We start from the raw sequence: 27,106 nt of genomic DNA on the forward strand, positions 1-27,106 counted from the left end.
CGCTCCGCTCACAGCCGCAGTGCCCCACCCCCGCGCTCTGGACCTGGGAGGCTGCGGCCGCAGGTCCGCTCCCGGGGCCACATGGCTGAGGGGGACGCAGGGAGCGACCAGAGGCAGGTGAGGCCCCGGCTGGGCGCTGACCCTCCAGGCTTGGCTCGGCCTCGCCTCGCCGTCCCGGGCCTCCTCCACCCGGGGCCGCCCCGAGACGCGCCTGCACCGCTTGGACTGCCCGGCCGCGCCGTTTGTTCCACCTCGTTCCTCTTTCTCGGTGCTTCCCTTCGGCCGAGCGCTCTCGGGCCGGCCGCTCCTCGGCCGCTGCGTGTCTGGCCTGCTTCGGATGCTGTCTTCGTCAACCATTAGCACGCGACTGAGCAGCTCCGGGCCGGAGGCAGAAACTCGAATTCTGTCTCCTGCCCTGGCGCCGCCAGGATCATCTTGGGCAAACCACTAGATCCGAGATTCTGCCTTTGCAAAATCGGCAATAACACAGACCCTGGGGTTCTCTGACAGCCCACCAAATCTTACTCCTCTTTGTCTTTGAGCTTTCCTTGGGTGTTCACGTGGGTGCCCATAAGGCTTTTCCTACAGGGCTGAGGACAAAATGAGATGATACACAGTTAAATGCATACTTTGTTTCCCATGTTTCATCTATAGATCCAGTTATTTTTCTTTTTTAAACCCAACCCAAAAGAATAATTTCTGGAATTTTTGATGGTTTGATTACCAAAAAACCGGAAATAACCACTTAGCCCTGTGCCCAAATTTTAAAAAAAAAAAAAAATCAAAACAACGATGATTGGGATACCAAGTAGGAATATACGGAGAGTGGGTAGTGTTTGGCAACGCTATCAGAGGTTGGCGTTGGGGTGGGGATTACTTGTTTAAAAAGAAGGTAGAACAGAGAAGATAGCTTTATTTTTTTACTTGTGAGTCTCACTTCAGGGTATTGGGGTGCATATATATTTTGGCTTAATAGTGGCCAAAAGCACAGTAATTCGGTAGCAAGGTTAGTTCCAGTAATTACAATAGTATCTGGCAACTACCCAGAGAGGAGAACACGGTGACCCACTGCTAGGAACGTTTGGCCTGTTAAAGCTCATCCAGGGATCCTTCAGGCTAGTGATGTTCAATGCAAATACCTTATAGAGTAGTAATAGGGTTTCAGGGTATGTACATTTGTTGACTTTATTTATTTTTTTCCATCAACTTCTTTCAGAATGAGGAAATTGAAGCAATGGCAGCCATTTATGGCGAGGAATGGTGTGTCATTGATGACTGTGCCAAAATTTTTTGTATCAGAATTAGCGATGATATTGATGACCCTAAATGGACACTTTGCTTGCAGGTATTTTTTTTTTTCCTTTTTTACAGCAATTTTCAAGTTATAATATTGACTGTGATTGACCACTGTTGTATTCTAATGATTCTTGTGTGTCATTTTCTAAATTGTCTTTGTTGTTGGTTTTTATTGACAATTGATCATCTAAATATATGATATTTAAATCTCAGATCACCCTCAGATCATGCTTTAGCTGATTCAATCTTTCTTATCCCGATTCTTTTAATATTCTAAAATGTTAATGTACCATTGATACACTTGAGTTTCACTTCCTTTCATTATCTCATTCATCTATTAGGAGAGGCTCTAAAGCTGGAAAGTTGGTAACATTTAAGAGGAAGAATAGGTTAGTAATGTAGGTGGTTCATAAAGTACGTACCCATTTCTTTGTTGAGAATCAGTTGTAGTTAGGGTAAAGTAAATGAAAAGATCAGCTATAGCTTTCTGTCTTAGTGCTTATTCTTTGATGACTGCTTATACTGTCAAAATAAAGGATGCTAAATTGAGTTTTTGTTAGTATTTATTTTTATAATAGTGATTTGAAAAGAAATGTGTATTGTTCTCTGTTATGTGTTAGCTATTTCATATATTTAGTAGGATTTCACAGGAGTTTTTTAGTATTTCTGCAGAAAATTCTATCCATTTGGGGTTGGGGTCTAATGCCCCTATTTCAGTTTTCCTTTCATCTCTGTCCTTTTCATCCTTATTTTGTAACTTTCATTGGTTTTGTACTTTCTCTACAAATAATTAACTGTTTCTCCTTAAATAATTAGCAACATCACTAGAAACATATTCAGGATAGAAGCATAAATATAAGGAGGAGATTCTCTCTGATATTTAACGGAACGATTTGTTTGTTTGGCAGGTTAGAAATTTGCCCAGTGACTAGCCTTATAAATATATTTATTTTTGAACTATGATGAAGTGTTGGTTTGTTTTTAAACTGCATTGTAGGTGATGCTACCGAATGAATACCCAGGTTCAGCTCCGCCTATTTATCAGTTGAAGTAAGCTATATTTTTACATTTATATTTTTATAAAAAGATTGTATTTTCAAAGATATTTCTCTGTATTGTATGTTGTGTTTATATTAAATAGTTTTCTTATTAAAATGTATGTAGAAATTAAAAACATCTTTTGGATTTGGTATAGAGCATTTAAATAAAAAATTAAATTATATAAAAACACATTGAAATATGCCACTTAGTATAAAAGAGTCACAGGATTTACAGGGGTAAAATAGCTACAGAATTGTCTTTAGAGATGGGAAAAGACAACTTCCTCTTTAGACAACCTAGTAATCTAGAAACCCTGGCTTTTAGAGTTTCTCCTAACCTGGTTCTGCTGACCTAGCCACAGTTCCTTTATATTCCTCTGCCTAAGACTGCTACCTTCCAGGAATTACACATGGTGCTTCTGGTGTTTCTCCTTTCACCTGTCATTGTTGAGGAACTGCCTTCTTAGCAACCTAGGCTTAATCTTCGTGAGTCATGACCTGTTGATGCAAGTGACCTTTGATCTGCCTTGCCCCCTTGACCCAGCAATATGTATTACTGGAACAGAATTGTATAAAAATCTCTATTACTAAATTTTTACCTATTAGTGGGATTATTTTTTGTGTATTTAAAAAACCGTATCAATAAAGCTTACTATTAATAATCGTTCTGTAATTTTTTTGTTTTATAATTTTTTATTTCTGTTTATTACAAATGATGATATAATTGTAAACATAAATGTTCTTTTCAGAAAATGTTCCCTTTTTTTTACAATCATGTGAGAGACAAGTTATTTGTTAGAGTTGTTTTTGAGACACCACTTAAAATAAATTGCAACTCCTGGTATTGTGGCAAATACTGTAAATCAGGAAATTTAGAAACTGTTCTGCCACTTATGTAAATTTGGGCAGGTTTATGGTACTCTCTGAACCCACTCCTGATTTTTAAACCATTAAGATTGGATAATATTGGTGTTGGTTTTGTCATGGTTTCTTGGGAGGACCAAAAGAATTAATATTAATGAAAGCATTTTGGAATTGTATAGATTTATGCAAATATAAGAGAACATTTTAATGAAAATAGGTAATTTTTTAAAGTTAAAACCAATTTGTGATTTAATCAGTAATTTCTGTTTGAGATACAAACATAATCCTCAAATAATCTTCTCAATTGTGCTTTCTTTAATCTTAGTGCTCCCTGGCTTAAAGGGCAGGAACGTGCGGATTTATCAAATATCCTTGAGGAAATATATATGTAAGTGACAGGTGATTAAAAAAATTCTGTTAGTGATTCTGTTGTGGGCTTTTGTTGAAATTGTGATATGATAGAACCTTTTCTAAACTTTTTGTTAAGTCACCTCTCTGTGAACAAAAAGGATTTATTTGAAGAGACCTTGAAAGGTTAGTTATATAATTTCATATATACATTTAATGACTTCTATTTATTTATTATTTATTTATTTATTTATTTATTTTAAAGATGACCGGTAAGGGGATCTTAACCCTTGACTTGGTGTCGTCAGCACCATGCTCACCCAGTGAGCTAACCGGCCATCCCCATATGGGATCCGAACCCGGGGCTTTGGTGTTATCAGCACCACACTCTCCTGAGTGAGCCACGGGCCGGCCCATAATGACTTCTATTTAGATATGAAAATGCAGTAATATTTAGAGCTAATAGCTATAAAAACACTTAGCCAGCTTGTAAAATTCAGAGATACTGCTCTTGTTTTGTTATTTTCATAAGTTGTATTGAATGAAATTGATAACATCAGAATCCTAAGCATAATTATTTATTAAACTTCTGTATACTTTGAATTGTAAGTCCTCTAGTATTTAGTCATAAGCCTAAGAGTATATTGATAAACCGTGTTTTTCATTCATCTTTTATTTCTTCATTTATTCATTCAACATATACTGCATGGCAGGCACTGTACTTGATCTTGGATATACATGGTTAGCAAAAACAAATGGTCCCTTTTTTCATGGCATTTAGAATTTATGGGGAGAGAGAGATATTACATATCATACAAATGAATGTAAAACTGCAGCTGTGATAAGTTCTATAAAAGAAAGATATGTAGTATTGAGTTTGAACAAGACCTGACAGAGTCTAGGAGGTCAGAGATGGCTTGTTTGACTTAAGGACTGAGTTAATTAGGTGAAGATAACTTTAGGCCACAGTATGTACAAAGGCTCGGGGTTAGGGAGCTTGGCACATTTCAGGAAACAGTAGAGGTTATATGGAGGGGGAAGATAGAGAAGAGGGGATGGAGGGAGACTGGTGGGAAAATGACCTGGAGAGGTAGGTAGTCAGAGGAGGTGCTATGGAGTTTTGTAGGCTATGTTAAAAATTTGGTCTTTATTCTAAGAAAAGTTGGAAGCAGAGAGTAGTTTTATTTTTCTTCTTTATTTTTTTTCCGGAAAAGGCTTTTAAGTAGGGGGTGCCATGATACGATTTTCATTTTGAAAAGATCATCCTATTGCTGGGTGGAGAACTGATTGGAAGGTAGCAGGAATAGATGTGGGATATCAGATAGAAGGCTAATACAGTAGTACATAGAAAATGTGACTGTGATTGGATTAATTTTAATGAGATACATTGATTTAGTAAAACATAATGTTCTAGAATATCAGTTTTACTCTAATCCAGGATTTAGTAAGGATTGTATTATATGTTCTAGGTGGCCACCCCATTTGGTACAGTGAAAGTACCCCCTTTGTGTCCCTGGGATCCTGGCCAGGTTTCTTTTCTTCCCAAAATATTTAATTAGAAAATGGTAAGTCATTGTGGAATCCATTCTATTTCTTCCTTCCTAGAGGAAGAATAGTCTTCTTTGGGACCTCATTTAGTTATTCTGTCATCCTCAGCATATAAATATTATTTATTTCCTTGATTAAATGTTTTCTAATACTTCTCCCTAACCTTACTGGCCACTCCAGCTTTTCTGCCCCCAGCAAACTTCTTTCTTTCTTTACTCTTCCTTGCCAATTTATCTCCCCCCTTGAAGTAGAATAAGATAAGTATACTACGGGTTTGTTCACCATTGACTTCTGAATTGTACATCTTTCTTTTTTTTGTGGCTGGCCAGTACAGGGATCGATACCCGGACTTTGGTTTTAGCAGCACCATGAGTTGTACATCTGATGGTCATTTTCCAGTTCTTATCTAACTTTTGGTGTTGTGGACCACTTCCTCTTTCTTGAAAATCTTTCCACACTTGGCTTCCATCATGTTGATTGCATTCATTAGTTAGATTTTTTTTCTACCCTTGCACAATGTTGTACACTCTGAAATGGTTTCCCACTTGCCTTTTCCCAATTTAAAAAGTCCTCCCTTTTACTAAGGGATACCATCCCACAGGGTACAACTTGCCTGTTCTCCCTAACTACTTCAGTTGAGCTATTTGAGATTTAGGAAGGGTCAGATTACAAAGCAGTTTGTTCTAACGACGGAATATGGGTCATGTAGTCTTACTTGTTAAAAAACTTTTCATTTGCGGGGAACATGGTACTGGTAACACCAAGGTCATGCATTCGGATCCCCAAACAGGCCAGCCGCGCCAAAAAAATAAGTAAATAAAAATAAAAAATGCTTGAATAACCCCAATTCAGTGGTATTATTTTCAAACATGTGGTCTAAATAGAAATATACATTCTATTTTTAAAAGTTGTGTGTGACAACTTTAAATTTTCCACATAGTTCCAACAGGGGGCAGCAAGTGAAAAATATTGGTCTTCAAAAATTAAATAAATGACATAAATGTATGAATATAGTTCCTAATGTTAGTAGTTTTATGACTCTAAATATTGTAACACTATTGAGATTTGCATATTTAGCATCATTTTGAATGCTAAGTTTGATTTTTGCCTACCTAAGAAAATGATCTGTGATCAGTTGCTACTTACGTAGAGAGGTAAGAAGTCAGAAAACTAACAGTTTTTCCAGCAAATATTTATTGAGCATCTCCAGTATGCTGACACTCTGTTAGAAATTTGGGATTAAAAATTAAGATCGATGTGTGCCAATACAATATAGTGAGATAATTACTGAGAGGTTTGGACCAAGTGCTATAATAGCTCTTTTTGATGTTTTAACAACAAACTGTCTCTGGACATGTTGGTGAGGTTATAAGGAAGGGTTCCATTGTGAAGGTGACCTTTGAGCTCAGTGTTTGCCAGGTAGCTAAAGGGGGAGGACTTTTCTGGTAGAGGGAACTGTGAAAGCAAAATCATGTAGGTGTGAAGCATAAACAGTAAAGGCCATTTTTGTCAGGCTTCTAGAGTTAGTTTTTCATATATTGTAACCTCCTTGTAGCTATTTTCTCATCTGTAGAACGGGAATATATTATTTTAAGGATTACATGTATCATTACATGTACTTTAGGACAAAGTAGCAGCTATCATTTTTGTTGTTATTAAAAGAATCATCTCATCCAATTTTATAAGTTTGAAAATGAGATGACTGAAACTCAAATCAAGTGTTTTGTTTAATACACAGCTTAGTGCATTTTATTGAATAGCTTTACCCTTAAGTCAGCAAATATAAATATTGAAAAATGAAAGCTACAAAAATTAACAACATAGGTAAAATTTGAGTCAGAAGTAATTTTATTTTGATCATTTTATATGGGATTGTTAAGTATAATTATTCACGAGGATCAAATAAAATATTAGTTATTAATTCAAGTTGGTCTTTTATTCAAGATAAAACAAGTTTTGTTCTATGCTCTTTATACTTAGCTACCTTACCATAATTTGATTTGTAGATAAAAGCCTAGCATCTCAATCTGTAATGAGTAGTTCTCAAATTTTTTTATCAGAGTTCTTAGGATTTAGCAGTCTTCTTCCTGGACCATTTGGGGGAGGGGAAGAGAGGCTCTGCAGATAGGACTCTCACTTTTTTCTGTTTAATTTGTTTCTGATTCTGTAAAAGATTTCATTACAACAATGGCAAACATTTGAAATCACTTTTTTTGGGAGAAACACAGAATTGTAGTGGATAGTTAAAAGATAAGCTTTTGTCACGAGAGAAAACACAGATACAATAGTAACAACAATAATAAACTGAAAAGAACCCAAAATCCTACTTTCAGTGATATGACACTCATAGACTGTTGGGATCTAGGGGAAAGAATGATTTTCACTTTATTCAGGGAACCTTTTACATTCACTGTGACTTCCTTACACTGGATTTCAGTAACAGTCATGTTACTGGTGAAGAAGGAAGCAGTCAGTAAATGGTACTGAGCAGAAGTGCTGTTGTATTTCTATGCAGGAGGCCATGGGCCAGGGGAAAGGAAATCCGGAGTGAAGGTTTAATTTCTTCCTTACTATTGTGAAAAAATTACCTAATTAATTTTAGTTAAAGTTTTCCAAGGTGTTATTTCAAAAAAACCCAAAAAAGTCTGAATGTGAACGCATATTCAGAGGGATGATTTTCCTGTCTCAGGGTGGTTGCAAGGACTAATTGAGGTAATATACATAAAACATTTTCTATCTAGGTATTATTATCATTACTTAGGGTGATAATGCTGTTGTGAGGAACTCAATAGAATAAGATTAGGAGATGAAGAGAATTATATACAAAAACATAAATTTTTTAGGATAGTGATTACAAAACACTGTGAGAAAAGGGACCCCATTTATCTCACTACCATACCTCCAGGGCTCCACATAGTGCTTGATGTGTAGGAGAGGCCCTTAAAGATTTGTTAAATGAATTGAGATAGGATCATTTGAAAAGAAACTACTTTTGTAAATTTTTCATTTTTTTTCAAACTTTAAGAAGCTTGTTTTTAAAACCAGGAATTGTAGACTTTTAGAGACAAGGGTCCTTTATTTAGAGTTAAGGCAACAGAGACTTCAAGTGGCTTACATGCCTAAGGTCGTAGCTGTTTGGTGGGAGAGCAAATGCAGTCCACTTGAGCTTTGAACCTCAGTCCTGGGCTCATATTCCAGGTCTGGGCTTCTTACTGTTTGTAAGATTGTCTTGGACAAGTTCTGTAGGTTCGTTTTCTCATTTGTACAATGGGGAAATAATACCAGCTTCACCAATTATGAGGATTAAATATGTTGATACATGTAATGCACTTGAGGCTTGGTATGTACTCAATACTTTTTACCTAGCACTGTCTCTTTATTGTTGAGAGGATAGGAGTGCGAATTGTTTAAAAGAAGGTCACCAACATTCTCAATTTTTAAAAACCTGGGTCCAGCTAACTTTTGCTCTCTTTTAAAAAGAAAAGTTACAAAAAAAGAAGATAGTTTTAGTGCTGGGAGTTATGGGTGAGATGGGGAGGATTTGAGGATGCAGAATTATTTGAAAACAGTGTTGTTTTGTTCTTTGTGCTTGTTTTGAAAGTTTCCTTTGGTGGGTGCTGATGAGGGGTGATAAAGAGAGATAACGGTTTCAAGGGAAACTTAAGAGGAAAGAGGTAAGGTGTTATGAAATAGGGTAGTGATTTCTTTAAACACATACCAAAACTTATCTAAAATTAGTGTCATTGCCTAATGAGTAGACACTTGGGACTTTATTTTATAGCTGTTGCCATCGTTTAAAACTTTTAAACCTATGACACATTATTTTTGTTGGATCTTTTGAGATGGATTTAATTATTTGAGGTAACCAAACATTTGGAACAATATGAGTCAATTTAGGCTATAGAATATTTTGTCAAAAAAAGGTATGAGTATGAAATTTTGAATTGATTGTCTTTTAGGTCTTGTAAATTGACTCCCTGAAGGAGTTCTGCGTGTGCTTTGCATCCTTTCTTGTTGCAACAAGTATACTAAATGATAGGTGTACCAAATAAGTGGTTTGAGATTGTTCACAAAGTTTAGAAAAGCAAGCAGAGATTGGGCATCAATACTAAAACTATATCCAGATAGAAACTAAATCACATTTATATCTTTGTAGTTCATCCACTTCAAGTTCAGAAATTTTCTTTTAACTCTGCTTATTTTAAGTAAGTCGTGTTAATTTTGGAGCCATTTGGAATTTTTAATGTTGATATAAACAGTCTATATTAAATACTCAGACATGAATGTTGATAAAGCTCATCTTTTTAAAAATTCTTTTTTAAAAGGCATGGTTAAATTGTATGTAGTGTCTTAGATTGTAAGTAAGTCTATGTTTTCTTGAATTTAAGAAAGGAATTTTTTGAAATAAAATTTTTTCCCTGAATTTTGTTTAGACAGAATATTGGTGAAAGTATTCTTTACCTGTGGGTGGAAAAAATAAGAGATGTTCTAATACAAAAATCTCAGATGACAGAACCAGGTAAGATTGAAAAATATTGTGAATGCTCTTTTAACTTACAGTTATTAATTTTTCATGCAGATATCCTAATTGAAATTTTATGTGAAAATTTGTATTCTGGTTTATGGTTTGTATATGATAAATTGTAAGTTTCTCTGGAAAGTTCATTTACTTATGCAGCTGTGGTTATTTCTTTCTGTAATATTTAGCTTCACTGGTTTTATGTTACATTCTTATAGAAATATATTTTTATGGTAAAAGAACTTGGGTCCAGAATCTCTGTTCTCTTTGCCTGTTCTCAAGTAATAGGAACTTTGTAACATTCCACATGAATTATTGGACCGTATAAATTAGATGTTAGCTTCAAAGGAGGCTAGTGTTTATAGAAAAACAACTTTGGGGGCCGGCCCCGTGGCGCACTCGGGAGCGCAGTGGCGCTCCTGCCGCGGGTTCGGATCCTATATGGGAATGGCCGGTGCGCTCACTGGCTGAGCGCGGTGCGGGCGACACCAAGCCAAGGGTTGCGATCCCCTTACCGGTCACAGAAAGACAAAAAAAAAAGAAAAGAAAAACAGCTTTGGGAAGCATATGATGACCACAATTAGGATGTAGAATTAACTTTGAAAAAAATCGATTTTTTTAATTGAGATATTATTCACATGCCATAATTTGACTTTTAAAGTGTACAGTTTAGTTGTTTTTAGTATATTCTCAAAGTTGTGTAGCCATCTCCACTGTCTAATTTCAGAACATTTGAAATTGCTATTTTGCTTTATTATTATTAATCTTTTATTGAATTGTTAAGTATGTAACATTGAAATATCTAATGTTTTTTGTTACTTCACTGTGCTAGTCTTTGTTCCACTTACCACAAAGGCCTTTCTACACTTGGAGCAATTGCAGAAATGCAATGTATACCAGTAAAAATGAGGACCCCAAAAAGTTTGGGATCACTCTACTCTTTGGAAATTTAAAAAATTGGTCTTAAAAATGATATTTTTCCTTTTTCACCTATATCCGTGATGTAGTTTAGCCATTCTTCACATTTTAGAGTTATTGATTTTTGTTGTGTAAATTATACTTTTGAATTTTTAGAAATTTTGTTTGGATTTTTTTCTTTAAAATTGTTTTTGCAGACTTCATATTAAAATGGAAAGATTAATAATTCTGAAGAGCTAATAAGGGTAAGTGCTAGTGATCAGGATATCTCATAAGAATTTTCTTCTCCAGGGCACCTGCTTGATAAGTAATATATCTTGATGTTACTGTTAATCTTCAGAACAGATTTATTCTTTATTATTTATATTGTTTTTTTCTAGTATTGAAATTTTAAATTTTTAAATAATTATACACAGCTATTTACAGTTTTTAAAATTTTTTGAACTATTTTTAGACTTATAGAAAACTTGCAAAAATAGTACCAAGAGCTTTTTTATATCCTTCACCCTGATTCCCTATTCACATCTTACATAACCATTTTATAATTACCAATAACAGTAAACTAACATTGGTGCAATATTTTTGACTAAACTAAAGAGCTTATTCAAATTTCATCAGTTTTTCCACTAATGTCCTTACTGCTTTTATAGGATCCTGACCACTATTCTACACTGCCTTTAGTTACTTCTCTTTGCTTTCCTCTAGTCTGTAGTTCCTCAGCTTTCCTTGACTTTCATAATCTTGACACTTTTGTAGAGTACTGATCAGTTATTTTGTACAATGCCCCTCAATTTGGGTTTGTCCAATGCTTTCTCATGATTGGAGTGAGATTAGCCATTTTTGCAAGAATACCACAAAAATGATATTGCGTCCTTCACAGTGCATCATATCAAGGAATTCATAACATCCATTTGTCTCATTATTGATGTTTACCTTGATCCCTTGGTTAAGGTGGTATCTGCCAGATGTCTCCACCCTAAAGTTACTGTATTAGTCAGGGTTCTCAAGAGAAACAAAACCAATAGAGATGTGTGTGTGTGTACACGAGAGAGAGAGTGTGTGTATGTGCACATACACACAAACATACATACAGTCAGCCTTCCGTATCTGTGGGTTCCACATCTGTGGATTCAACTAACTGTGGATTGAAAATGTTTGAAAAAATATATTGTGTCTGCACTGAACATGTGCAGACTTTTTTTTCTTGTCATTATTCCCTAAACAATACAGTAAGACAACTATTTACATAGCATTTACATTGTATTAGGTATTATAAGTAATCTAGAGATTATTTAAAGTATATAAGAGGATGTGCATAGATTATATGCAAATGTGTGTGTGTGTGTGTGTGTGTGTGTGCGCGCGCGCGCGCACATGCACGTGTGTGCGTGCAAACACCCACAGGGATAGTTCAGAAAGTTCATGGAAAGATTTGTTCTATCTTTTAATTATACTTTTCTGTGAACTTTTTGAAGTAGTCTCATATATATATATATATATAGAGAGAGAGAGAGAGAGAGAGAGAGAGAAAGAGATTGATTTATTTGAAGGAATTGGCTTACATGACTGTGGAGGCTGGTAAGTCCAAGATATGTAGGATAGGCCAGCAGGCTGGAGACCCTTGGAAGAGTTGATGTTGTAGTTCTAGTCCAAAGGTAATATGGAAAAATTTCCTCTTTTTCTAGAGAGGTCAGTCTTTTTCTATTAAGACCTTTAACTAATTGGATGAGGCTACTCAAAGTCAATTGATTTAAATGTTTTTTTGTTGTTGTTGGGGTGGCCAGAACCAGGATCCGAATGCTTGACTTTGGTGTTATCAGCACCTTGTTCTACCAGCTGAACTAATTAGCCATCCCTTAAATGTTAATCTCTTCTAAAAAAATACTTTCAAAGAAACATCTGAAGTAGTATTTAATCAAACATCTGGACACTGTGGCCTAGCCAAGTTGACAAGTAAAATTAACTGTCTCACTTACTACCTTTGCATCTTGTAGGAGATATTTTGAGGCTATGCCAATATCCTGTTTCTCCTTAAACTTTTTAACTTTTAGTATCCATCAGTGGATCTTGTCAACAGTATTTATTACTGTGGTATTTGCGTAATGGTGATTTTTTCCTTCATTCCTTCTTTATTGATTAATTGGAGTTCTATTGTGAGGAACAGATGTCTCTCCTCCCCATTTATTTGTTTATTTATCTATTTTTTATTTGTTTTTCTATTTCTATCAATATGGACTCGTGTGTATTATTTTATTCCATAAGTTAAAATTTCATATTATCATTATTTTATTGCTCAAATTATTCTAGCTTTGGCTGTTAGGAACTCCTTCACATTGGTTCCTGTGTTCTTATAAACCCCTGTTGGGGAGATAGAATAGTTTGGTCAGGGCCCTCGCCTTGGGTCCAGTTGGGTGTGGTACAGCATTCTTTGTAAGCAAATTGTGTGTGTGTGTGTGTGTGTGCATGCACACCAATGTATCTTTGGAATTTTGTTGCTATTGTGTTATAGGGTGAGAGGAGGAGAGGGAGAGGAGAGGGAGAGAGGAGTTTTAGTGAAGCAGGTGGGCAGGTGTCTACCTTGGGCATCCCCCCCGCCCCCCCCCCCCCCCCCCCCCCCCGGTGCTGCCATGCTTTCCAACCTATGGCTCCAAGGACCTTTTGGCCAGTTACCTAGCTCATAGACCTGCGTGTGAGGGGTCTGGTGACCCAGCCTGGTATGTGAAGGGTTTGTGACCCAGTCTATGAACTGGCTTGAGGGGTCTGTGAGCTCCAGACCCAGCCCCAGCCCAGCAATTGGCCCAGTCAGTACAGGATTACCAGCAGGTAAAAGAGCCCGACAACTGGCGTGGTCATGTAGCTAGACAACCCCCATCCTTTTTTTTTTTTTTTTTGTCTTTTTCGTGACCGGCACTCAGCCAGTGAGTGCACCAGCCAGTCCTATATAGGATCCGAACCCGCAGCGGGAGCGTCGCTGTGCTCCCAGCGCTGCACTCTCCCGAGTCGCCACGGGCTCGGCCCAACCCCCATCTTTTTTTAATGAGCATTTTTTACTTTTTGGAACCACAAGATATTCCAGACTCATCTTGTATTTTCCTTTCTTCAACCCTGGAATCAACCATTTCTCCTAGGAGCCCTGGTTCCTTCTGTGAGAGAATGGTGTTTAGAGACTAAGACCCAACAATTTTTTTTAAAAGTGTAATTTCTTACTTGCTTTATAGATCAGTTATAATGTCTTATAATCACCTAGGCCCTGATATAAAGAAGAAAACTGAAGAGGACGACGTTGAATGTGAAGATGATCTCATTTTAGCATGTCAGCCAGAAAATCCAGTTAAAGCATTGGATTTTGATATCAGTGAAAATCCAACAGGTATAATGTTACTAACTAGTTTCTTTTGAGGGGAGTGGGCTAGTAGTATTATGCATTTTCTTTGGGATGGTATAGAAATTTAGTAAAAACTCAAATGGTAGGAAATAGTTATTAATTTGCATATGATTGAGATTTTTTCTTTCCCCCTGCTTGTTGGCCATTTTGGTGTATGCCAGTTCTATCAGAATGGTGAGGAAAAATAGAAATTTACTTTTTTCTCCCTACTTTCTAGAGTTTTGATTTAGTGATGGAAGAAATTCATACTAAGAAAGGCTGTTAATGTTTTCAGTTTACATCCTGTTTTTATATCTCTATCTTCTGTCTTATGTCTCAGAGTTAAATTTTAGTCTGTGCTTACAAATGTAAATATAATAACTGAAAGTACAGCCACTGAAATTAAAGCTAGCAAAATGTCTTTAAGCAAATTTGTTCCATTATCAAGTAGTATTTAACTCATAAATAGGTTGATGTAATAAAATCAGCTCTATGTTTCTATAAGAAAAGTATATGTTTAATTAAATTTAATTAATTAATTAATTAAGTTTTTGGCATCTGGCCGGTATAGGGATCTGAATCCTTAACCTTGGTGTTAACAATACTGCACTCCAACCAGCTGAGCCAACTGGCCAGCTCCTGTGCTATTTTATTATTTTTAAATTTGGAATGTTATTGTCAGTTTTCATAAGTCTCTTGCAAAATCATGGTAGACCAGAGGGAACAATCATTCTGTTTGAAGGTGTAGCATTTCCTATGCCATTTTATAGTAGCTTTTATCTTTATATATATATATATTTTTTTAAATTTATTTTTATTATGTATTTCTCATGCACAACATGATGTTTCAAAGTGTATATACATTGTGGAATAGTTATATCTAGCTAATTAACAAATGTATTACCTCACATAATTTTCATTTTTGTGGTGAGAACATTTAACATCTACTATCTTTTTCAAGAATACAATATATTGTCATTAACTATAATTACCATGCTGTGCAATAGATCTCTTGAACTTTTTCTTGCTATCCGACTGTGATTATATATCCTTTGACCAACATCTCCCTCCCTTTCCTTCTCCCCGCTCCCCCAACTACCCCAGCCTCTGGCCTGGCTTATTTCACTTAACATAATGCCCTCTAGGTTCATCATGTTGTTGCAAATGACAGGATTTTGTTTTTGTTTTTTTAAATCCCATATCTTGGCTATCATGAATAGTGCTGCAATAAATCTGGGAGTGTAGATATCACTTTGACATACTGATTTAATTTCCTTTGGATATATGCCCAATAGTGGGATTGCTAGGTCAAATGGTAGTTCTGTTTTTAGTATTTTGAGGAACCTCCATACTGTTTTCCATAATGGTTGTATTACAGTAGCTTTTAAACAGTATTCTGCAAGTTTAAGGTTTCTGAATGTGTCCCAGGGCTAGTGGAAGGGGATAAAGAGGAAATTAAAGAATGGGGGAAGAGGATCCAGGGTTCCTAATTATGTTTCAACCTAAGTAGCTCCTATTTTAATCATTTATACATTTGTGGATTTGATATAAGACTTTTTTTGGGAAACAGGATTTACCATTAAATGAAAAAGGTGAAAATCACAGTCATAATAAAAAAATCAATGGGTCAGTAGTTCATATTGACCTTAATACTGTATTTGACTTATTACTGTATTAGTACATTGGTCAAAATCAATTCAAGAAGATAGCAGTATCAGAGGGAAGGTAAAACATTCTACATAAAATTAGTTTCTTGTCATGAGTAACTTTTCATCCTAAATGAGGCAGGTGGCAGCAGCAAGGATGATTAAGTTTCTTTGTAGTTAAGGGTGAATTAGTGATTCTTCAACTTAAGAGGCAGAATAACTGCAAATCATGATACTTTTATGGAATACCAATTGGATATATTATCAATGTATTTAATTCCGTTATATTAAACAGTTTTATTAGCAGAAGACATCATATTATAGCTACAGAATATAATGTCATAGGTTTCCCACCCCAGATATCTATCAATAGTGGAATGGATAAATAAGTTGTGGTATGTTAGCAGCTGTCAATCTTTGGTCTCAAGACCCCTTTATACTCTTAAAAATCAGATATTTTATTAGATATTCTACCAACTTACACTACCACACAGTCTAAGATTTGAGTCTCACCACCACTTCCACTGGTTGACCTTGGCAGGTGAAAATCATTTATTTATAAGTCAAGTATTTTTATCTTATGTGCAATATACTTAGAAACTTTCTACTTAAAATTATAATTTTAAATTTAATGTTGATAGACAACTATTAATGGCTATTTTAATTAATTTGCCATGTAATTTACATTTCTTTCCCAACTCTCCCCCCAGTGCCAATTTTAGTATTCAAATGTAAGACTTTTTGAAAATAAAGCAAATTAATTCTTTAAATTTATAGAAATAGAAGAATTACCTCCGATTGATCATGGCATTCCTATTACTGACCGAAGAAGTACTTTTCAGGCACACTTGGCTCCAGTAGTTTGTCCCAAACAGGTAAAGTTACTGTGCATAGCTTACTTTCATGTTGTTTTACCAAAGTAATTCAAGTAAGTGATTTTGTAATAATATCTTTGTTTTTACTCTTATGTTTAATTTTCATGTAAGGTAAAAATTACTGGCTCATTTTCCTACTCCCAAATTACTGTAAATCATAGAATATTTATTTTTGTTTGTCACTGCTTTTAAAATTGTATCTAAACTCTGATTAGGGCTTAATCATCTCATGAATCTTTAAGTAAGAAAAACCCATTGTATTATTTTAGAAAATTATGATATTTAATAGCCTCTTAAAAAGAATTATTTGTCCTTTGGAGTGTGAGTGAGTTCTGTGAAACTAAGTCCATTCCCTTGTTGCCCAACAAAGGGGACAGTGGACAGATTGGCTGAGCTCAGTCTTTCCTACCTGAATTACTTTTCCTTTCTGCTTCCTGATCTTAGGTAACCTTATCCCAACAATATAAATGGGAGACTTTTCCGTTAAAAAGTGTATTCGTAGGTCTTTGCCTTCTCACACTTATTTTAGCAGAATCCTTTTCTTCTTTCTTTCTTATGTAATCTAGCCCAGCTTAAACTTTGTTGATGTATTAGGCAATTTTAATACTACCTATAAAGTTAAATTTTTAAAAAAAGTTTTATTTACTGCAGGTTTTAAGCATTAATCTCTTTCCTTTGGCCTTTGCGGCTACTCTACTCTCTAAGCTCTTTTAAAGCCCTGACCTTTAGATTATACAGTTTTTGGTGAGAGGCCCTTTCATTCTCTTTTAGCCCCTGGGAGAGGAAGTTCTTTTCTACATTGACTTGTGGCCAAGATAACAGCCTTTGGTGCAGCCTTCTGGTCTTTTCTCTCAAGAATCCTATTTTGTTCTTGGCCCTTGCTCATAACCTTTTTGTCAGTGTGTCCTCCTTAGACATTTTATTTTGTTCTGAATCTGTTCATCATGGATCCTCTTTCTGTTTCTGATCATAGTCATTTAGAGTTACTAGATTATAATTTTTGAGAACTGAAACAAATCTTAGAGGTCACTGACTACTTTATTTTATTTTATTTTTTGACTATTTTATTATTCAGGAATCTGAGAATTTGTAAGGTTAAAAAATGATAAACAGAAGATCGCACAATTTATGATCCAAATTGGTCTCCCCAACTTCAGCTGTCTTCCCTACCTCCAGTATGTCTTCCATACTCCTTGCCAGTTATAACCTTCCTGAAAAATCTGACCATGTGTCACTCTCTTCTATTCCCTCCCCCACATAATCTTTGCTGATATCCATTGTCTACAAGGGAAATCTAAACTCCTTATACAGGCCTTTTGTTTTACGACACCGGCTTGTCATTCCTGATACATCTTCAGCCATCTCATTCATGCTCTAAGTTATAGCTGCATAAAACTTCCTGAACTTTTTTCTCTTTTATGTTTCTGCTAGGATTACCAGATAAAATACAGGATACCTAGTTAAATTTGCATTTCAGGTAAATGTTATTGCATGGGACATACTTACACTAAAAAATTTTTGTTGTTTATTTGAAATTCAAATTTAGCTGGGTGTCCTTAATTTTTATTTGCTAAACTTGGTCACCCTGGTCTCCCTGCATTTGTACATGCTGTTTCCTCTGAGTGGAATGTCTGCTTCCTGCCCCATCTGCCCTCTTCCCTTTTGGTGCAGAACTGCCACTTATTTTACAAGTCCTGGCTCATGCGACCTCCTCTATGAACCTTACATGACTCCCACAGAAAGTTTGGGTTTTATAAAATTTGAAATATACGATTATTGTATGCCTACCACATTGGATATGTACATTTGGTAAATTACAGAGCTAATTTTTAGAAATTCTTACATTTATATTTAAAATTCTCTATGTGGGGAACAAATTTTCATATACAATGCCTTAGAAATAGTGTGTAAGTATTTGTTGATAACTAGTGCTCAAATATACCAGGTCTGGTATTTTTATACCAATTGAGTACCAGTTTCTGCCCTTGAAGTGAGGAGAAAATTTTGGAAATGGTTTTTTCAGAGTTTAGTAGACCCTTTAAATGACTATTTAATATAATATTTACATCAATGCGCTTTAAGATATTTTTATAGCATTTATGTACAAAGCAGATAGAAAACATACATTAATTTACTTATATTACTGCTCTTTTTAAGGTGAAAATGGTTCTTGCCAAATTGTATGAGAATAAGAAGATAGCTAGTGCCACCCACAACATCTATGCCTATAGGTGAGTGATCATCATAATTTTTGGAATATGCAATTTGTAAAAAGTGGGGGTGAAATTATTCGTGATATTAAAAACTAACAACTATTGTGTGTGTTTTCCATTATAATAGTAATAGACATGTAGAATATTTGGAAACTGCCGAAAAGGAAAAAAAAAAAAAATTGGAGGGAAAATTAGGCATTTTCTGCCATTAAATGTAACTGATAATATTTTGATATGTTTTCTGTATAGACTTTATTTTTTTCAGTGCTTTACCCTTGTATCCTATTTTTTCTTAATTTAACAAAAGTATTTTCTCATGTTATATCTACTTGATACATATTATTTTAATGTCGGTATTTGCTTGAATTTCCATACCACAATTTATTTAACCATTTGCTTTTTGTTTTAGTTTTTCATGTTTTTCAATATTATGAAGAATAATCCAGTGAATATCTTTGGATACTTTGTAGATTATTTCCTCAGGATAGGTTTCGTTTGCTTCAGATTCTTTTTTGAAATGAAATGGAGTTATAATCAAAAAGAAGAAAGAATAAGGGCCAGCCCGTGGCTCACTTGGGAGAGTGTGGTGCTGATAACACCAGGGCCATGGGTTCGGATCCCTATCTAAGGATGGCGAGTTAGCTCACTTGGGAGAGTGTGGTACCGACAATACTAAGTTAAGGGTTAAGATCCCCTTAGCAGTCATCTTTTAAAAAAAAAAAGAAGAAAGAATAATTTCTTAGAATTATCAAAAAGTGTAAACATGTTTGTAACTCCTGACACATGTTGCCAAATTTTTTCCAAAGGTGTTTTTAAAAACAATTTAGGCTCCCGTCTGCTGTGAATTAAGAGTACCTCCTTTACAATGTGCCTTACAGTTTTGAGTACTAACATTTTTATACAAATCTTTGCTGATTTGTAAGTGAAGAAATGAAGGGCATATTAGTTTTTTATATGCAAATTAGTAAGACTTAAAAGAACATAATTTAGGCCTAAAATAAATCAGAATATAGACACAGGGATTTGGTGAAAATTAAAAATATGATTGAGACTGTTTTCAAAGTCTAGGCTGTCTGAAACCCAAACTAAAAAAAATCCATTACTTTGGATAGATGAGTTTTTAATATAACTAAGTTCACATCTACCTCTTTTAAGTGCCAAACGTACAAAAAACTATTTATTATGTTATTCCCTTCTTAATAGAGTATCACTGGACAGAATTTTAATGTCTTAATGAGTTAGGGCCTCAGAATGAAAATGAGGGATTAGACTGTGCCCTCAGTGATTAGAATGTGTCATAAAATGGTAATAGTTGCCATTCATTCAGTCCACATGTTTATTGAGTGCCTACTCTGTGCCAACACTTTACATAAATTTATTCTGATTATTTCAGCAATGCTGCCACTATAAAAAAGTCAACTTTTTGAGGATCCCATAGATGTTATGTGATAGAGCTGAATTTAATAATCCAGTTTTATTTATCTCTTTCTTTCACTCTTATGTGGCTATGTGGGTCTACCTTCAACAATCTTGTACCTAATGTTGACCCTAAGTTGTCAAAAAAAAGTTAAATGATGTGCTGGTTATTCTGTTTCAGTCCCCAGATGTTTGGGCTGTTAATAAAGTTCTTGTGAGTGTTTTTGTAGTTTTTCTTTGTCCTTCTATGTTAATAAGTGATCAGCTGTTGTTTCTCACAGTTGTTGTCAACATGACTGATAGTAACAGCCCCAGCCCCAGCTCCACTCCCAGCCCCACTCCTTCCCCTTCTCTCCCTCCCTTATGTAATTGATGCTTGGGAATGAAAGAGCTTAGTTTGTCAGAACTGTGTGTCAGATGAGACTAAAAAGACACAAAGTGGAGGCTTGAGGGACCCCACTGGCAGTAAAATAAATGAACTTTATCTGGAACATGGACTTTGTGGTATTTTGAATGCTTAGGGTCCTTTTAAGTTTATTTCCTAGTATTGGGGCTGTGTTCCCGCTTTGGAGTTATGAGTTGCTTTGCTCTTCAGGCTACTGGTGCACACAGCTTTTGGATGCTACATCATTATCTTCCTAGCATGTGAGGAAAGGGTTAGTGAAAATTTCAGTGGGTTCATTTTAAAAAAAAAAAATTTAACAGCACTTATTTATATAGTCAAGTTTTCTTAATTAGTTCCATAAAATTATGGTGTTAGATTATAATTACAAGCCTAATCTAAACCAATCCCTGGCTCCTTTTTGATTTAAATTTGTCATGTAAAATTTTGTTTAATAGTACTAACTTTTCCTCCAGTGAGGTCAACTCTGAATCATAGTAGAGCCTGCTCATCGTAAGTGGTCAGTAAGTATTTATTGAGTGGATGAATGGATGGATAAATACGACTGCTATAAGATAAGATAGTCAAAATAATTGACTTAGGTGTGTGGTTGAGCTTTTATAGCTTTTTATGTTTACATAAAAAGGGCCACAAAAATGATTACATTGTATAATGTTGAATATACTAATTATTTTGATTTGAGCATAACATGTTGCACACAAATTCTGATATTCGGTGCTGTACCCCATAAATATGTACAATCAATTATGTTTCAATAAAATTTTTTTAAAAAGTTCCAAGTTTTTTATAGCCATAGCTGGGAGGATATCTTTACATTTGCCCAGTTCCACCTGATGTCATTGTAGGAGCCTAAGAAATTCACTTATGGAGACATACCTTAACTGGCACTATTTTTTTATTTTTTTCAATTTCATTTCTAACACTTATTTACCAAGCTTATTCTACTACATTGTAGTCCTGCATCATTACTCCAAACACTAACTTTCTAGACAATGAAAATGGACTAAAATGACATGATTTATCTCTAATATTGATAGCTTCAAGGGGAAATTTTTAAAGAGAAAAATAAATCTTTTAATTCTTACTCAGAATGGGGAAAATGGAGAAATGCTTGATGGCTAGAATAAAATGAAAGTATAAAATAGTAACTTATTTTGGTTTTAGTGCCTTCATCTTTTTTTGTATGCTTTTTGTTTCTTTCATTAGGTCTTAGACTTTTTGAGGACAGGAGCATACTACTTATCTCTTTTATATCATTTCATAGTGCCAGTTATTATAATGCTTCTATATACTGTGTTCCCAGTAAATGTTTTTCAGTGACTGCTCTCTGTAAGTTTATAGCTTCAAGGTTAAATGAAGTTAGGGAAATATTAGATACATAAATTCACTTTTCCATAATAGTAACATTTCTGATATAAAGGAGACACCTTTGATTCCTAGCTTTCCCAAATATAGAAAAGGTGAAACATACTGGATAGTAAGTCATCAGTGAAAATTAATGTATAGTTCAAGAAGGATTTTTAAAAACAAATATGATTTTGGAAGTAACCAAATTAATAGCAACAAGTATTGGGTAACTTTTATTACAGTAATTTGAGGTTTCAAAGTGTAATGCTGTTATATGTATTTCCAGAATATATTGTGAGGATAAACAGACCTTCTTGCAGGACTGTGAGGATGATGGGGAGACAGCAGCTGGTGGGCGTCTTCTTCATCTCATGGAGGTAGGCATAAGCTAAACTGTTAATCCTGTTCTATAGGAGCCATAAAATTTCTCAAAACAGAGCTCCATTTAGGAATAAGTAAATCAATCAAAGTATATAACATAAGATATATTTGTTTTAATTAGTAGTTAATTTTTAAACATTGATTGAATGAACGTTTTAACCACTGGATATGGGACAGAAAACAAATGGTTAATAACAAGTGCTGTACTTTCAAGACATAGATAATAGAAGATTGTCTTCAACTTTGGGAAAACTTTTCTTTGGTTTTTGACAGTTTCCTTCCTTCTCTCTTTTTTGTTCTATCTTTGTGGAACTCCTGATAGTTGAATATTGGAACTTCTGGATAGATCCAGAATATATTTCTTTTTTTATTAAGTTGTTCATCTCATTGTCTTTATGTTCTGAGACATTTTCTTTACTGTCTTCCAAAATTTCTTTTGAATTTTAAATTATTTTTAGCAACCATGTATTTAATTTTTAAAAATTCTTTCTTGTTTTCTATTTTTCCTTTTCATAGTATCCTATTCTAGTTTTATGGATGCAATATCTTCTAAAATTTCTCTGAGAATATTAATTAGAGTATCTTTTTTTCAGATGTTCTCACCCTTAAAATCTTCCTGGTCCATTTTAGTTTGTTTATCTTGTCCTTTCTCTTTCATGCTGCTGGATTTTCATCATCTGTCTGGTGATCATTTATTGTCCATTAATTTTAAGAATGGATTGTTTTTTTCCGAAGGTAGTTACTATGGTTTCTTCTGCTATTGTGTGTGGAGGTTTGTCTTTTAACTAGGCCTTTCCCTCGAATAGGAACTCTATATGTGAGTCAGGCCTGTAAACTGCTGGGCTTCACTTTAAGGGCAGCTTTAACAAATGTCGAACTGATGAAGACCTTGCTGGTAGGCACCAGCGATTACTCATTCAGCCCCTGTTCTCTCAAGTAGTTTGTTCAGAAGCAAGATTTTTTGTGTTGTTGTTTGGCCTAGTGGTAAAAGGCTACCTAAACTGAGCTATTCTGGTTGAAGTCACCAAGAAATGGAATCCTACCTGCATGGTCTCCCCTTCACTCTGCCTGATTGCCCCAAAGTTTGGAATTTGAGGACACTGTAGAACACAGTGTTCATTTTCCAAATTCCCTTCTGTTCAAACATTTCACCCCCTGAATTGTTAGTAGTCACACTCAGTGCATACTTAAATGGTTCTGCTATTAAAGTCACTGGGAAATTTTATGTGCAGTTTTATATATGGGTCATTTCATTCTCCTTTGAAACTCACATTTATATATGTCTATTTGTGTATCTAATTATGCTTCTGAAATAACAGATTTTGAATGTGAGGAATGTCATGGTGGTGGTATCACGCTGGTATGGAGGGATTCTGCTAGGACCAGATCGCTTTAAACATATCAACAACTGTGCCAGAAACATACTAGTGGAGAAGAACTACACAAGTTCACCTGTAAGTGGCTATTGGTATTATATCTAGAGAGTTTCTTATCACTGCCTATGAGATTTTTTAAAAAGACAAAATTTAAAATGAATCAGAATGTGGTTGGTGGATTAGTAAAACCTTTGGACTAAGAAGCTGAACACTTATGCTGTAGTGAAAACAGTGTGACTGGCCAGCCTTGTGACCTTGGGCAGATCATTTCATCTCTTTGAACCTTGATTTCGTAGGTTCATAGAGTTTAAACTTTTAAAGAACAACTAGTTTCCACCCCCTAGAATTGAGGCCCAGAAAAGTTGTAGCTAATGTCACACTAGATGTTCTCTAATCATCTATAAAATTCTAAAATTCTCTGTTGGTGTCAAAGCATCTCCCCATCCCCTGCTATGCCTTTAGATACATTCTTCCTTTATACTTTGAGTTTATTTTCATTCATATTTTAAGTATGTTCATATCTATTTTATTTAAACTGTACTGCCTTACTTGGGAAAATGGACAATAGATTAACAATGAAATTATTCAAATATAAATCTACATAAATGTTTTCCTTTATTATCTTTGATTATTTTTAAAATACTGTAATATACTATAAGTGAAAGTGCCCTGTAAAACAAAGATGATACATAGGAAAATTATTATACCCTCACTATTATATACAGTCTATGTGATCAGATTTAAGGTTCCATCTTCATATAAATAGGGAGATACTGCATTGGTTTGTGTCTTTTTCAGGAGGAATCATCTAAGGCTTTGGGAAAGAACAAAAAAGTAAGAAAAGACAAGAAGAGGAGTGAACATTAATACCTGAAACTATATGAAAGGTTAATTTGCCTATAATTATATATACATTCCATAGTCATCAAGGAATATATTGTGCAAGAGAGAGTAACTGCTCAAGTCAGCCAATTCAGCGTGGACACCTACATTATCTTTTCTGCTTTGGTTATATCATCTGCCAAAAAAAGAGAACTTATGATATATTCCTGTGTGTTTCAGGCTTATTTGGGAGAACTAATTTGAACTTAATCATCACTTCATCTAATTTTAGGAAGGTAACAGTTGCCCAGGGCAGCACCTGAATTAACTGTCCATTTCAGTTCATGTCAAGTGCCTTTGTTAGGTGGGGAAGAAATGTCTCTAGAGGAAGATAGATACATGATTTCTTATCATCGGGATTCTTGTACTGTTAAATGAATATTACCTTTTACTGCTCTTTATGGCTTATTGGAGTAGGAGCTTATCGAAGATTGATCTTGAAGAGTTTCTTCTGGTGATTTTAGTTCATAACTGTGTCACCTTTCATTTTATAGTGTTCATCAGTGAGTAATGGATTAAGTGAAAATCCAGGAGAATCCATCTGCAGTTATGTGCTGAGGTGATAATTTATCTAACATTTGTTAGCATAGGTGTTATGCCTCAATTTTTGTTGCACATTGGTTATTGTGAAATTTTAAAAAGTGATTTTCTAGTGTCTGCCTTTTTTGTTTAATTCTTGTAATGTAAAGCAATAAATATGGAGTGTCAGTAGGCTTCTTTTGCCCCTGAAATGTGTTGGTGTAATATTCTGGTATCTTAACAATCTGGAAGTACCTTTCTTGTGATCTTCATTGACAAATTAGAACTATGCTAGAAGCCTTGGTATGGTTAATGAGACATTTATCGAATGGGATAGAGCTGGCACAACCACACTGGTGTAGGGCAGGAATGTGTTGTGTAGTTACATAAATTTGATGCACGCTTCCCATCTGCATTCCAGCCAGATTTCTCAATTCCATGATTCTCTGGAGAGAAGGAGCAAACCTTTTGATTGGAAAAACAAGGAAAATATCCCCCCTTTTTTTTCATTCTTATCAAATCTTTCTTTTTATCAATGCTTTATGTTTTTTTCATCTGCACATTACCTCTAGGCATTTAGACAATAAATATAACTTTGAGATATAACAATAAGTCTTGAATTGGTCGCTTTCAGATATGATTACAAACACTTGTTAAAAGTCATTGATTGATTACAGATTTTGCTTGGGATTTTCTTCCCAAGGGAGGGAACAGAAATTAGGAGGCTATTGTGGGATAGTGCAAGAACATGGAAAGCATCAGAAAATTGGACAGACAGATATTTTTCTCTTTTCTCTGATGTTTTACCTTTAAAAGACCCAAAATCCTTACTTAGTATTTTTAATAAGGATCTAGTAAATAGCTTTACAGTTGGATGGATTCTGAGACATAAAATCTAAATTATATTTGTTATAAGTATATTTAACGTTGCGAGTTATCCAGAGTCATCAGAAGATGATTTATATATATATTGGGAACACTTATGTCAGGTTCCATGAAAAGTTAAGTATGTCCTATGTATTAACTATTAAAATAATTAAAGAGGTTAGAGACCATTAATTAACATTAAAATAATTTCACAATTTTGACATGTCAAACCTGTGAAAGGAGACAGAAAACAGTAAGAATTTGGTGCTACAGAAAATAAATGTGAGGTAATTTTTTTCAACACTGAGTTTGAGTTTCTTGCTGTTTTATCTAACATTTAGGTCTTTACAGAAAACAAAGTACCCTCTCTATCTATGAGAGTACTTCAAAAAGTTCATGGAAAGAGTCATATTATCTTCTAATTCTATTTTCCCATGAACTTTTTAAGATACCCTCATATGATCTCATTTTACCTTATTTAAAAAGAAAGTCTTATTTTTGCTTTTTTCTACAGAAATATTAACCATATTTTACTGACTAAAAAGATTCTAATCTCCTTTACGCAAAGTCAGCTGGGAAAAGGGAGAGATCCAAAATTCTTCAATTCCGAACTCTGAGTTATTTCATACTCTACCATGAATGGAAACCCTAACTGATGGTAGTATGTTTTTTTCTTCTATTTAAAACTTCTCTTGAGTAGAGGATTTTCCAGTTCTCCAAATAACAATTTCTCTAACCAGATCTGTGCTGTGGCATATTTTATAGTATATTCTATTAGTTAAAAATATTGTCCATGTGCCAGTATATAAGACCCAGTCGCATTTACTTTTTAAATGGGAATAGCAATAGCTACATCAAAAGCATGTTTTGGAGGTATATATTATGAAATAGAGCCTATTTGAAGAGAATTATATCAAACTAAATCACAACCAAGAAGGAGTAGCATGAAGCAGATACTGTTTGGAGGGCAGGTGAACTTTATCGGGAAAATTGCATAATCACTTCTATTTTCACTATCCAGAGATTACCATTATTAATATTTGGTATGTACATCTTTTATTTTTTTCTTATGCATGATTTTGTATATATGGCTATTTTTCTTTCCGCAAAAATGGTATTAAACTATATATACTGTTTTGTATCCTACATATTTCATATATTGTTAACATTTTCCCATGTCAATAAATATTCTTCTATGGCTTAATTTCTTACAGCTGTGTTGTATTCTATCTTCTGGATATATCACAATATGCTAACTAGACCTCTATTTATTTCCAATTTTTT

At 34.7% G+C, this 27,106-nt stretch overlaps 1 protein-coding gene across 1 annotated transcript; it reads left to right on the forward strand.

Annotated features, from left to right (window-relative positions):
* Window positions 1-26,961, forward strand: IMPACT (impact RWD domain protein). The gene is made up of 12 exons (XM_063077100.1): window positions 1-117; window positions 1,217-1,345; window positions 2,294-2,346; window positions 3,526-3,588; window positions 9,530-9,615; window positions 13,781-13,903; window positions 16,321-16,418; window positions 18,576-18,649; window positions 22,084-22,174; window positions 23,498-23,632; window positions 24,353-24,441; window positions 24,931-26,961. Exons 1-11 carry the CDS (start codon window positions 82-84, stop codon window positions 24,419-24,421), a joined length of 957 nt encoding a protein of 318 aa, XP_062933170.1. The 5' UTR covers window positions 1-81; the 3' UTR covers window positions 24,422-24,441; window positions 24,931-26,961.
* Window positions 26,962-27,106: the final 145 nt, after the last annotated feature.

The sequence above is a fragment of the Cynocephalus volans genome, chromosome 13, assembly GCF_027409185.1.
Source record: "Cynocephalus volans isolate mCynVol1 chromosome 13, mCynVol1.pri, whole genome shotgun sequence".
Classification (NCBI taxonomy): domain Eukaryota; kingdom Metazoa; phylum Chordata; class Mammalia; order Dermoptera; family Cynocephalidae; genus Cynocephalus; species Cynocephalus volans.

What these genes read in the sequence shown, in the direction of transcription:
- IMPACT (XM_063077100.1), top strand. Translation starts at nt 82, where the DNA reads ATGGCTGAGGGGGACGCAGGGAGCGACCAGAGGCAG. An exon ending in CAGGGAGCGACCAGAGGCAG is followed by an intron (nt 118 to 1,216) that starts GTGAGGCCCCGG and finishes AACTTCTTTCAG; the next exon opens with AATGAGGAAATTGAAGCAAT. An exon ending in GTCTTCTTCATCTCATGGAG is followed by an intron (nt 22,175 to 23,497) that starts GTAGGCATAAGC and finishes CTGAAATAACAG; the next exon opens with ATTTTGAATGTGAGGAATGT.